The sequence below is a fragment of the Actinia tenebrosa genome, unplaced genomic scaffold (genome assembly GCF_029948245.1).
Source record: "Actinia tenebrosa isolate PJP-AT-01 unplaced genomic scaffold, QUT_ActTen_1.0 PGA_scaffold4__44_contigs__length_22323623, whole genome shotgun sequence".
In the NCBI taxonomy this organism is placed as follows: domain Eukaryota; kingdom Metazoa; phylum Cnidaria; class Anthozoa; order Actiniaria; family Actiniidae; genus Actinia; species Actinia tenebrosa.
In genome coordinates, this window is record NW_028292581.1 from 5,268,423 (window position 1) to 5,281,780 (window position 13,358).

Here is a 13,358-nt window from a genome sequence, read left to right on the forward strand (position 1 = left end):
GTGCCATCGTTCGAATACGATTAACATGTCACGCCTCAAACTTTTACGTCTATTTTGGACTTTCGTGTGTGGCAATCGAGAGAGAGCACTGTCTTTTCAAAATCAACTAAAATTCCACTGAAGAGAAGTATAACATGGCTTATGCCGTGTGTTCCAAGTTTGCTATTTGACCTATGTGTTTGAGTAAACAGCATGAGACGGGGAGAATACTTGTTTCAAAACCATACACAACAGCAGGGTTCTATGCCACATAAAGCGCACTGCAAGTACCAAGTATTCTGTTACGCTTGACGCGCGCATGAAAACGTTGGAAAAATTGCTGCGAAAAGGTGATATTGTGGTGTTTCTCCTCATTAGACCCTTGTGTCACGGCTTTGCTTGTGACGCGTGAACAGGGGTATTCTATTCTACTTTCTAGCTGAACACTGAATCTTTCCTCTTAATAATCCTTTTCTTCCGTTCTCTCATCGACAGCTTGCCGGTACTCACGCAAGGGTTTTCTCTCACGCCTCGCTTCTTGAAGAGAAAGAAGCTTGCGTCACATACTTGTGTATCTCACAAGAGCGATAACTGCTTCAGGCTATCATAATTGCCTTTGGTGTTGAGAATTCAGGAGATATTCCCAGACTTTGGAGCAACTATTTATCAGAACCATGTCTGCTGGAGAACGTTGGAGTGTGTTACTGGCTTTTATTCTCTTCATCCATGTACGGGTCTTCGGTAAGTCGTACTCTGTTGAACTCAAACCACTTCTTACCAAGTCTTTGAAATCATTCAAACGGTTTATTTTATTTCTAAATGAAACACGATGTGATCATTTATTGCCTATTAAATCCTTTAAATCTTAGAGTTGTTTAGTATAACCTTAGTAATTAGTTACCTATAGATTCGCGTGTGCAGATTGACTTAACGACCATGTTTCTTCAAGATCTGGTCTTCCCTTTAGTCTTTAGAGAGTGTTGCGTGTTTTGCGATAAAGAGTATCATTATTATGATACTTTATTGTAGTATAGAGTAGGTGAAAGCACACGATCGCGAAGCTTCAATCGACAGAGGATGTACCTATCCATGGCGTTGAGAGATACGGAACTTTAATCCGCATCAATGTATTTTTGAAAACAAATGCTTCGTTGTTTCTTTGAGGACGTGCACTCATTTTTTATTGGTATTTAAGTTTCTGCTTTATCAATCTCATATCGACCACAGAGCTATCGTTCTTGCTAGAACAACAATCGTGGAAATCCATCAAGGCGCCTTCGACGGAAGCGTCAACGGTTGCCAAAGAATATCAGGAATATAATAGTCTAGTGTTGGTGATAAAGGCTTTGATTTTTATCGCAAAGTGTATTTATTTGATTTACTTCAATCACTCCAGAAATACTATTTGATTTGTGCTTGCTTATTTGTTTATTGTTTATTGTTTATTGTTTTATCATTGCTGCCTCCAGACCTCAACCTATTTACAGCCTATTATTTTCGCTTGGATTTTAAAATGGTATCTTATCATCACATTAATCAAAAAGTGAAATCATTATCAGCAAATGAGACCTTGTCAGCGAGTCCTTCTACAGTTGAGGATACTGCTGATGACAAACGACTGAGACGTTTTCTGTTGATAGTTTTATAGATTTATATATATATATATATCTAAACTTTTAAATTTCATAGAAATATGGTCATTTGGCCACAACACCAACTTGTCAGTTTTGCATAGGCTTTCTTCAAAGCAAAGAAAAGGATTATTGAAAAAATAAAGGAAAATCATCGATATTTTTACTGTTTTATCTTCAAGATCGTCAAACCTCTAGAAATGTCCTAAAAAACCCTTCTCTACGATTTGAAAATATTTGGAAAATATTCAAAGGTCAGAATCGGTACCCGATAATGGAAACTAAGATCCTTTTTACACACTAGACGTTTTGAAGACGAGCCTGGACGTGTGTCGAGGTCAAAATACGCAAAGCGCTTGGCAAAGGCACTTGTCTGAGTTTGTGAACTGTAGTTAACTTTGTGTTTGCAGAATAGCCGAGAAATATCAAATGTTATTTAGGATAACGTTTCGGAACTTCGACCCTTTGCCAGGGTAAAAGAGCCACGACATATACTGCCATATTTACAAGTTGTCTTTACACCGACTCATTGCATACAAGTTAGATTTACACTGGTTGCTGTATTGTGTGTGTGTGTGTGTGTATTTTTGTGTTTGTTTTTTGTTTGCTGGATAAGCTACACCTCGTGCGACTCTTATGCTTCCTTTAAGGTCACAGCTAAAGTATTGTTCGTGCGTGACGGCCACCCTGATAATGAACTAGGTCAAGCCCCATAGGATCTTTTGCCGCGATTATGGTTGATAAAAACGATAAAAAAGCTAAGATAGGGCAACATTGCCTCCACCTTTAGGATTTAACCAATAGAAGCTGTGCATTATTTTATACTACTCCCTCTCGATGCATTTGTGACAAGAGATAATGTTCATTAGCTCTAGCATGGTTGTAATCTCTCGGTTATATAAGTCTTATCAGCAGGCCTTTTTGCCTTATGGACAAAACGGATAGATTGATTTTAAGTTACTTACATACCAAAGTCGATTGGTAGGTAGATAATAAGCAATCCGTATTTTTAATTTTATAAGAATGCTAAAATGTAAAGATATTTGTAGGTGCAGCCTTCGCCCCCTAGTGTTGAATAAGACGTAACCCTATAGTGAATGTATTTTTTGTTTTTTGTTTTTGTTGCACGGAAGTCATCATTAGTCCTTTTTGTATGTTCCGCAGAGCAAGCTCTGGTGCTTGCTGGCTGTACTCGGCTCACTAATCGTATCATCCTTGTTATACTTTCGTCTAATATCACCAATCTTATACTTTTGTCGTAATTTAGGCTTCTCGATATTTTTGTTAAAAACACAGTCGTCGTGTAGCTGCAATGACACTGATGCGACTTGCCATAACATGGGTGTACATGTTATACTCCCAGTTATTTTCCTGTGTTTTCTCATGACAAGTACTAGTGCTGACTGCACTCCAGCAACTGCGATAGTCTTAATTCTCACTATTGTTCTTTATCTATCAATATCGCCAACGAAGTCATGTAGTTTTGGTAGCTTTAACTCCATTCCATAGCATGGATCTAAAGCTCATATAATCTTAGCGTGTTTTTCTGAAACCGTTTTCCTTTCATTTTTAACAAATTCAATAGAATCTGACAGCGTGCAATCTTTAGAACTGCTAACATATGGGGGTAAAGTTAACTATTGGATATCTTTTGTTGTCTAGGGTTTTTCTCCAGGTTGTCTGCTTATCCTTCTTCCGCAAAAAATGAGACTTCCAACTTTTCTATCGATCATGAAACAAACCCAAAGGTTTTGTTTAAATTATATAGGCGAATTAGGTGTTCTAGATAGCTAGAGAAGGAAATATGGGCGTATTTAACTTATTGTTTATTACTCAATATCATAAATAAGGCCGTGGCAATTATAAATCAATTATAGTACTGAATTTCATGGATTCAATAGTATGTAAATAATGCTCGTGGGCAGATGTCCCTTCCATTTACTTTACCACCCATTATGAAATCTTGTTAAAATTGTAATATGATAATTGGATAAAAGTAATCATCAGCAAGCGAACGTACCGAAATCTGCAGGAGACTTGATTGAAACCCCAAAACACGTTATCCCAGTTACTCAGTGACGTTTTGAAAATGAAATAGAAGGGAACTTTTTGCTTTAATCGCTTTAATCGATATGCCATAGTTTATTATTTGCCATTTGCTTGTTTATAATATTGTTGACCAAAGTCAAGGACATTACAGTAACATGAAACAACATTTATTAAACATGTCTATATGCCGGGATATAAAATACTGGATTACAGCGTAGCAGATAGTTCAAAGGGTTAGCTTTAGGCATGGTCTGGATGCAGGCAAGTCTCTCCTGTGATACCTTAGGGCTAGAACATTATCCTATGTAATCCATACGTTAAGGCAGGTTGGCCTTTCCGTCAGGTCCAAAGTCCATACGACGCCTCAGATTCCACGATTGTCTCGGAGGTACATATGACATTGCTTAACATTTTGGAATCAATTTTATTTCTATTTGTTTTCCATCTTTCTAGTTTCAAGCGGATCCATAACAAAGGGAGTGTGTCCATATCTTCCTCCGCCAACATACTGTCAGGACAATTATAATCTCTGCAACAGTGATGTTGACTGTGCTACTTCTCAAACTAACTTCAAATGCTGCTCAAATGGCTGCAAGAAGATCTGTGCTGCTTCTGTTACAGAAAAGTCAGAAGTACCTTCACCTGGTATGTAAACTGTCTTGCAAGTTGGAGAAAGAATGTTTCTTACACCACATAACCTGAAATATGAAAAGTGTAAATTGTGGTTTAACCCCGTACGACAAAAACAACAACAAACAACAACAGTAAATACTTTGCGCATGCAAGAGGTGGTAACGCAATTCAAGTCACGCTCAGTAGGAAACTAACAGTGTTGCAGAAATTGTTCTCCAGGCAAGAAAACGTACGCTCGGTGTGCAATTCAAAAGCAAACAGTAGTACGGAAAACGTCGTGAGGTTGTTTTCTACTGCACCTTTCATTTCATGCACTCACGTACTCTCCTGACAAGAATAGAACCGGCAGTTGCTTCCTCTTTGAATGCAATGACCTGCTGCAACTTACCATAACATTGTGAGAGATGACAAACACATTCGCTACACTCAAGACTCTAGTAGACCACTGTGTATCATGTTTACTTAGCTAGTCTATCCATAACCGGGAATATTAGACTAGCTACTTATCTCTTTGCCAACTTGACCCCAACAAAATTAAAGCAAGGGAAATACAGGTTTAATCTGGTCAAAATGCCATTTCATCAATATTATCCTTTACATCTAGATCTGGGATTTCTCAAATTCTGCAAATTAATTTTTGTCAGGTGTGCTTGTAATCTGCCCTCACTCTGATTTGCCCTTTGCGTAACCTTATTTTCATTTTTGAATTCTTTTGATAATTTTTAAGCACCTTCTGAACTACCCAGGCCTGGGAACTGTCCATTTCTGTCAGTGCCGAAGTTCTGTATTCCAGAAATAAACGGATGCTCTAATGACTTCGACTGTAAAGACCAATTCAAGTGCTGTTCAAATGGATGCGCAAAGAGATGTTATATTGCCACGACAAGAAAAGCTAATGGTAAGAAAACACTGAAAAAATAGTAGGTGTACCAAAGCTACAAATTAGAAAAAACTCATGCAAAACGCGGCAGTATTAGTTATTACTTTTTTCTAAGTTCTCGAAAACGACATAATAATGATTTAATACTTATATTGCGCGTATTACATAGGGAGATGCTCACACGCGCATTACAAACTGATTAAAATAAGTAATATAGAAAACTCCTCAGGAAACAAGAGAGGTTAACATTGGGGGCAAGTCTACCTTAGGTTGGACTCAAGGATTATGTTTTCTTGTCTTGACACTTGTCTAGTTCCGTCAGAAATTTGGAAAGACAAATGGCAGATAACTTCACTTGACTTTTGTCCTTTCCGGCGGTGGGAGAAAACCGGTACAAGTATGTTTTAACATACTATTAAAATAGTTTTTTATTTAACAGAAAATGGTAACGTAGAACAAAGAAATGCGACTTGTCCTCATTTTCCAACCAATAGCACCAACTGCCCCGCTGGTTCCTCTGACCAATGCAACAGCGATACCAACTGCCATGATCAAGGTAGATCCTTTAAATGCTGCTGGGATGGATGTCGGAAGATTTGTCTCAACCCTTCTGAAGTAGAGCAAACGAAAGGTATGTCTGAGAATGCACCTGAGTAGATACTTGTTTGCTTTAAGAAAAAGGCCAAATTCGGTTTAAATTGCATTTATAAGACTTATTTATCATGAATTGTCTTAGTCCCATTATTGTTAGTAGTTGCTACCATTTTATTTGAATGCTCAATATGAAAATATGTGAAAGCTGCCATGCAGCCGGAAACTAGCCAGTTAGGGATATCCAATAAAGGAAAATGTCAAATAGCAATAAAGGGAGAAAAAGAGAAGAGGAATGAAGACAGAATAGAATTAGGAGACGAGAGAGAGGGAAATAGTTATAGCCTTTTGTACAATCAGTTCACCGCCGTATTTTTTACATATATAATAATTCCATACGCAGACGACTAGTTTCTGGCTTTACTGGAGCCCTAATAAAATCACATTTAGTGCATGCAATTAAAGAGAGGGTTAATCAAAGATCGTGTATTTTGCATGCTCTGTAACAAAGGAAAAAGGATTTAATTAAGTTAATTTTAATATGTTAAGCACCAATAAATAACTGCACCTTTAAAATAATATACAATAGTCAGGATTGCGTATGGAGAAAAAGCATTTCCATTAGGAACCGAGGAACAATTCGGTATATGATTTGCCGTGCTTCAACTTGAACCGTGATAATGGGAATCGGGAACAAAATTTGGCGAGTCGAAGCCTATCATCTGAAGTTTGAAAACTCGTAAAAAGGATTTTCTTTAAAGATTGTAAGTGTTACAAGTTCCCACTTGAACATCGGTGGGAGTTTTGGTGTCGCTACGCTCATCCTAATGGAAGTGCTTTAAATGTCTATGATTGTCCGTTTCACAGTTCCTGCGCCATCTTGGTAGGTAGCCGTGCCTTTGCATCGAAGGGAACCGAACGGTGAGCTCTTTTTAACACCTTGGACAATTATTCACTTGTCTTTATCATTGCAAGCTCACCGTTCGTCTCGCTTAGATGCAAAGGCATGCTACCTTTCAATATGGCGCCGGGAACTGTGAAGGGGGACTACTGCATGCAAACACCTATGGGTTTCCTGTATTTTGTACCACTGCATTTTGTATTTGCATGGGGGTGCGCAAAGTTTTATTTCCACAGCTGATCTCTTACATGCACGATAGGAAGAAGTTTATGCCCCGTTCTACGTCGGAATGCAAGATGTACTAACTTCCGGCATGAGTGTATATCCGACAGCGAATGCAGAGACGGGAAAGTATGCTGTTCTGATGGCTGTACTATGAACTGCGTAGGGCCAAAAGCTACTGCTGAGGCCACTTCGTCTCCAGTTGCTGGCAGGACTGCGCCTGGTATGGTAAATGATGGCAGAAGAGTTTTTGGTGTAATACTTGCATGCATTTTAAACTGCACTTGCACTACTAACGTTAATAGTAATCGTGTATCAACAACTCTAGATAGCTATACTTTTCATATCTAATCTTCGTATATGTGTCTTAAATTAAACATCCTTGCTTTTCCTATAGCAGACTTCAACTTCTATAAACCTCAAGCATTTACAAAAGAGCCCACATGCTCATTGCATAAAATTTTCAAAGTAATATTTCCATTATTCATTACGATACGATAAGCAATAATAAGTACAAAACACAACAAGCAAACCACATGACTAGTCTGCGCATTCGTATTTGCCATTTTCACAAGTTCGTTTTATCATATCAGTATATTGGATATTTATTGAAAAAATTCAATCCAAATTTACGCCCACCCGGCTTCAGTGTGTAGTCATGAACAACATTCTCTCAACGGAGGATTCCACAATAATCTTCAAATCTTGGTGTTCACGTATTTCACTGATACATGCAAAACATCCACGTTTCCCAAGCAGAATGGCACAAATGAATTTCCTATACATCGTCCATTAGTAGCACAAATAAATTCATCATTAGTCTCCTGTACGTACTACTAAAAACAACCGTCCTGTCGTTCAAGACAACGAGGAAGAGATCTCTTAAATTCCCACAATTTGATTGGCTGTGTCTTGCTGTCCCTTTAGCTGTCCATAAAATATTCCGACTTGACAAGTGCCCGTTCATAACGAGACCTTCTCGGTGTCCTCTTGGGGCCCTCCACCAGTGCTATAGTAACCAAGAATGTCCCAAAAGCTTGATGTGTTGTTCTGATGGCTGCCGAAACATTTGCTTCGATATAACTAAAGGTATTTATGTTTATGAATCTCATGGTCCCAAGTATTCATAAACGTTCACTCAGCGCCAATCATTATTCTTCAGTTATTCGTGCACAATATTTGTAAAAATAAAAAAATTTGCCTTTGGCTTTTGGTAAGCTAGGAATGAAGAAATGAAATTATCGCCATTATTAAGACAAGTTAATATAGATTTGTGAACTTGGCGTGAACTGCACTCTAAATTCAAATGATGAAATAACGAAATTACTTTTTCCCAATGCAGCTTTGTTACAATTTCGCACACCAAACATAGTTTGTGAAATCTATGAAATATTAGCACCAGTTTAATCATTAGTGCGCGTATCGGTCAGTAGGTCGCTTGTTGAAACTATAATGTAGAGAATAATGCTATGTTTGAGTTGCCACAATCTATATACGATCGAATACGTCTTTTCGGAACGCGCATCAATATGCTGCACATATACTTTCCTTGGTGTTCGAAATTCATGACTTTTGAACGAAGTGTTTTTTGTCCATCTTTTCCCACCTGAAGATCTGATCTAATTTTAACTAGCACGTTTGATTATACATCTTCCATAAAGTATTCCAAAACGTTCATATGGGTCTTTCATGATTCCTACAAAGAGGCTTTTTACTAGTACTAGATATTGGTAATAACAAAGCAGAAGTTTGGAAGTTTATTCAAGTCTTTTAGCTGCTACACGAAAAGTATAAATTACGAATTTTTTTTTCGTAAGGGGATAAAGAAATCTATATTTTATAATATAGATGGGCCATTTACCATCGATATCGACATTTATAAATTATATGTAGCACAATTTTGAGTTCGTTATTATTTGCAGTTATCAAAGAAAAGATTAATATAAGCTGAACATCTAAGCAATTCAATTCTTAGTACTTGTCGTCCATGGTTCTAGATATTTCTCTATTGACGTGTCCAATTGCTCGTCGTCCCAAAAGATGTCCCGAGAACAACCAAAACTTTTGCACTGATAATAGCGACTGTGAAAATGGGCAAAAATGTTGTTATGATGGCTGTCAGTACAGATGCTTTGGAAGAGAAGGATTCGTAGACGTTGTAAGCGATAGTAAGTATGAAAAATACATGTACCAATATAAATATGTGATATGCAATGGATGGACTCCATTACCAACATTGAGTATTAACGCCCGTGAGTATATAACTGGTGATACTCGTAAAGGCATCAACGCACAACTCAATGTGTCTGATACTTTTGTCTATTTCGATTTCTCTCGTGGATAAAATCTCAAAAAATTAATATACCACTTTACTTGAATAAAAATTGAATAGAATGCAAAATTAATTAGGTTACCGTGTACGTAGTATTGATGCCCATCCGTATGACTAATGATACTCGTAAGGGCTATGCTGAATTTGACAATCTTCATTCCTTTATTTCCCGAGGGTATGATCTTAAACTATTAACATCGTATATCACTCAACTTAATCAAAATCGCGTATAAGATGCACAATGAGTTTTTAGGTTATTAACTCAATTAGAATGACTTTTAATTAAAATTGCGCAGAAATTGTAAAACCTTATGATGCATAACTGGGTGCATGGCTGATAAAGCTCATCTTCTTCAAATTCTCATATCAATTCTGTTTAAACTCAATGCTAAATCTAATCATGTAATTTGATAAAACGTTGTAAAATAAATTTGAAACTAAGTACTTTGGAGTTGCGTTAAGGCGATCTTCTTGCAATGCTGCATGTCCTTATTACGTCTAAACTAAACTACATTTGGAAATGATCGAGTTTTCCTGGAGTGTTTTCAAATGAAAACTCTCTTCTTGTAAATTCAGGTCCAGTGGTCATTCGACCAATGCTCTCTGCAGCTGAAGTGGTATTTGTGTTGGATACCTCAGATGGGCCAACTTTTGAAGAATTCGAGCTCCAAAAATCCTTTGTAACATCTTTGAGTCATTATTTTGAACTTGGAACAAACAAGGTTCGCGTTGCAGTCGTTGCATCTGATCAAAATGCAAGGGTAGTTAAGTACTTGTCACCGTATGTCACCCAAGCTGACGTCGAGAGCTACATGATACGACTTTACAAGCAAGGGGGAAGCAGAGAGCTAAGCTCTGCCTTTGAGGTTATCGAGAGAGACATTTTAAGTGCAGCAAGACCAAACGTAGCACAAATTGTCATCATCTTCTCATTTGGCCTGCCATCGTCGAGCGTTTGGAATCTTCTCACATCTGTTCGTGGTTTATACACTTCTGGAGTTAAGTTCTTTACCATTGGTATCGATGTGCAACACGATGAAGCTCAACTTCGGGCTCTTGTTTATCGCCCTACAGACCTGTTTACGTATTATTCTGGCAGCCAACTGGAACAGATGGAAGGCTTTTTTGTTGGCCATATTGGTTCCCGCGCAGGTAATTTTGAAAGAAAAGACAAGAATAGATGCATGAATTATCTGAGAAAGTTTCTGAATTTCTTCTTTGAAAATACCAATTGAAATAAAATGATGAAGAGAGCAATAAAAAGAAATGATGTATGAAAAGAATGCGTTTGATTTGAAACATAGTTGATTTTTCTTCCTAAATGGAAAACTTTATCCAAAACTATAATTGTAATGTAATTAACGTATTCCATGTAACTAGTTCGTTTGTTAGCATTTGTTAACATAATTGCCCTAATAACACAAATTTCTTGTTTTATTTCTGTTTTTGCCCACGGACACCGTAGACCCCGATGCCGTTCCCGAGAATTTCAATGCGGATTTGATCTTTATTCTTGACTCTTCAAATTCCGTTGGCCGAGAAAACTTCACCATAGTCAAACGCTTCGTGGTGTCTTTGTCTCGACTGTTGAACTTAGAGCCCCGAAAAACGCGAGTTAGTCTGATATCCTTCGGAGACGTGGTTGCAGAAATCTCTTTTCAATTTGAGAGATATGATTCTATTTCTAAACTGAGTGATGCAATAAATTGGTTGGTATTCTTGGGAGGACGTGCAAGAGTTGAAAGAGCTTTGGAAAAGGCTAACGAGCTCCTCGGGGAATCTAGAACTGGAGTGAGAAGAATTGCTGTAATGATCATCGATAAGAATTACTTGGCTGGAGAGGATCGACCATTAAAACAGACCATGTTACCGCTCAGAAATAAGGGCCTTGAAATGGTTACTTTGGTTGTAGGTGGAAATCAAAATGATGCCAGAAGACTGACAGGTTTAACGACAAGGTCAACAGATATATTTACTGCAACAAGCTATGGTGATTTACCATATCTTGTGCCTCCAATTGCTAAGTACATTGCCCATGGTAAGAGAGCATGGTTAGGTTGTTCCTCCAGCACGCCGCGCCACATTTTCAGTTCCGTCGTCAGCAAACTATATTACCTTAATATTTACTTTTATTTATAAGTTTTTTGTTCCCAAAAAATTGCAAAAAATTTTGTAATTTAATTTCGTAAAAGTTCATCAACGTAAATAGATTCGAAATATCTTTGAAAGCAAGGTTCTTTCCCCAATAGATATAGTTCGATTAAAAACTCGTAAACTAGAATAGCTGTATGTCTGAATAAAACATGATACTATAAGATTATCTGTTACCTAAGAAGGTAGCGATATATTTACTTAGCATATACCAATTTGTGTACTTCCTAAGAACGCGCGCGCTCATTGGTTAATTGGAGGTGAATATTGTACGATATTCATGCCGGCAATCGTTTTGCTACAATTTCCGATGAGGAAATTGAAAAATGAAAGTTAATGCCATTCCTATCAATACAAAAATAAGGCAACGAAGTATGGCCTAAAAGTTTTGCGTGAATTTGTCACGCAAACTGCAAGTTTCTGTTTGTTTGTTTTTATTGAATTATTGTATATAAAAATAAGTTACTCTGTACACAAGTTAGTATATGCTAAAACAATTATTCGCCTCAGGCTCAGTGAATACGGAGAATATTTAGCTCGCCGCTCGAAGACTCTCGTCTCGGTAAATATTTCCCGATATTCACTTTTCCTTCGGCGAATAGTTGTTAAATATACCGAACATGTACTGAACATATGTAGAATATGATAGATAAGTTGTATATAGTTTGCAGTATTTTTCGAATTTGTCGAAAAAGTCGGTACGCTCAACTTTGCACGCACTTTTGGCTCTCAATATTCGTAAAGGATCAATGGAATATTCATTTCTATTTATCAACCATTTCATTAATAATAATTTATATTTATTGTTGATTTATTTCTGAAGGCCCTCCACCAACTACAGTCGGACCAACAACAACAGCTGCGCCATCAATTGAAACCCGTTCAACAACTAGTAAAGCCGAACCCATAACTCCCAAACCAACCCGCAGTCCGCGACAGACGACATTTGTGATACCAGATGTGGTAACACAGGCACCTGTAACTACTGGACAAAAACATCAATATCAGCAGAAACCCACCACTTATATGAATTATGTTGCCGCAGGTTAGTCGGTTTAAATATTGGTACCTTAGTAGTACTGCTATGGCTTTTTAGACTTGATATATGACATTTTTGTATGCCTGTTCTATACAAAATAAAGGGCCTTACAAATGTGGTGCTTACGGCACTTATTATTATTAGGTATTATTAGCAGGTACGGTTATTACGCATTACGCATCTACATCAGATTCCCTCGGGATTTGAAAGCACAGTTCTCGCAATTGCAAAATAAAGATAAAATACCGGCTTATAACAATATTTTTTCCCCTTTAAATAACATGTACTTTCCCGCAAGCTTCATTTTGAAACACTTCAAAATACTTAAGTCTAGGCCAACCATGAAATCTGTAGAGCCCATTATGGGCCAAGTTTTCAAGTATTTCTCAAGATCGTTTTCCTTTTTTTTCAGGAAACAGACCAACTCAACATATCTTAATCAAGCCAGGAAACTGTCCTCCTATCACGAGGCAGAGCTGTCAAAATCCTCAGAGACTTTGTTTTACTGACAGGGATTGTAAGGCTGATGCAAAATGCTGCTCCGATGGATGCACCATTACTTGTGTAAGACCAGTCACTAATACCAACGTACAGAATGGTAAGTACGAAAACTTATTCTATACATATTGTAATCACTTACTAAAATGGCTTCCAAAGTTTGATGTACGTACATCAGTGGGAACGAAATGTCTTTTATTTTTCACGGCCTTCCTGGGTCCTGACACAGGAAGTCCAAAATCGCACTTTCAAACTTCAATAGCTCATTTAGGAATAATTCAATCGACCTCATATGTAAGTTATCATTTAAATGCCTATGATGTCTAGAATTTGACAAGGTAGTTTACTGTTGGGGAGTAATATATTACAATAGATTGTGTTCAATTAACCAGCTAAAAATATTTTAAATCTATAAGTTATGCATCTTGAGATAGCTATATGGTTTATTTAAA

The 13,358-nt window shown here is 37.4% G+C and overlaps 1 protein-coding gene across 8 annotated transcripts in view; it reads left to right on the top strand.

Moving 5' to 3' along the window:
- The window catches only part of LOC116298306 (collagen alpha-4(VI) chain), a 29,878-nt gene continuing 16,520 nt past the window's right edge, over positions 1-13,358 (top strand). For 2 of the 8 annotated variants that reach the window (XM_031706699.2, XM_031706701.2), the window contains exons 1-11: positions 348-720; positions 4,113-4,304; positions 5,020-5,190; positions 5,612-5,803; positions 6,924-7,109; positions 7,814-7,975; positions 8,884-9,054; positions 9,795-10,370; positions 10,684-11,256; positions 12,193-12,414; positions 12,821-13,006. In XM_031706699.2, coding sequence (XP_031562559.2) covers positions 654-720; positions 4,113-4,304; positions 5,020-5,190; positions 5,612-5,803; positions 6,924-7,109; positions 7,814-7,975; positions 8,884-9,054; positions 9,795-10,370; positions 10,684-11,256; positions 12,193-12,414; positions 12,821-13,006 — 2,698 coding nt within the window. In that variant the 5' untranslated portion in view covers positions 348-653. The other 6 variants (XM_031706700.2, XM_031706702.2, XM_031706703.2 and 3 more) reach the window with 6 other exon arrangements.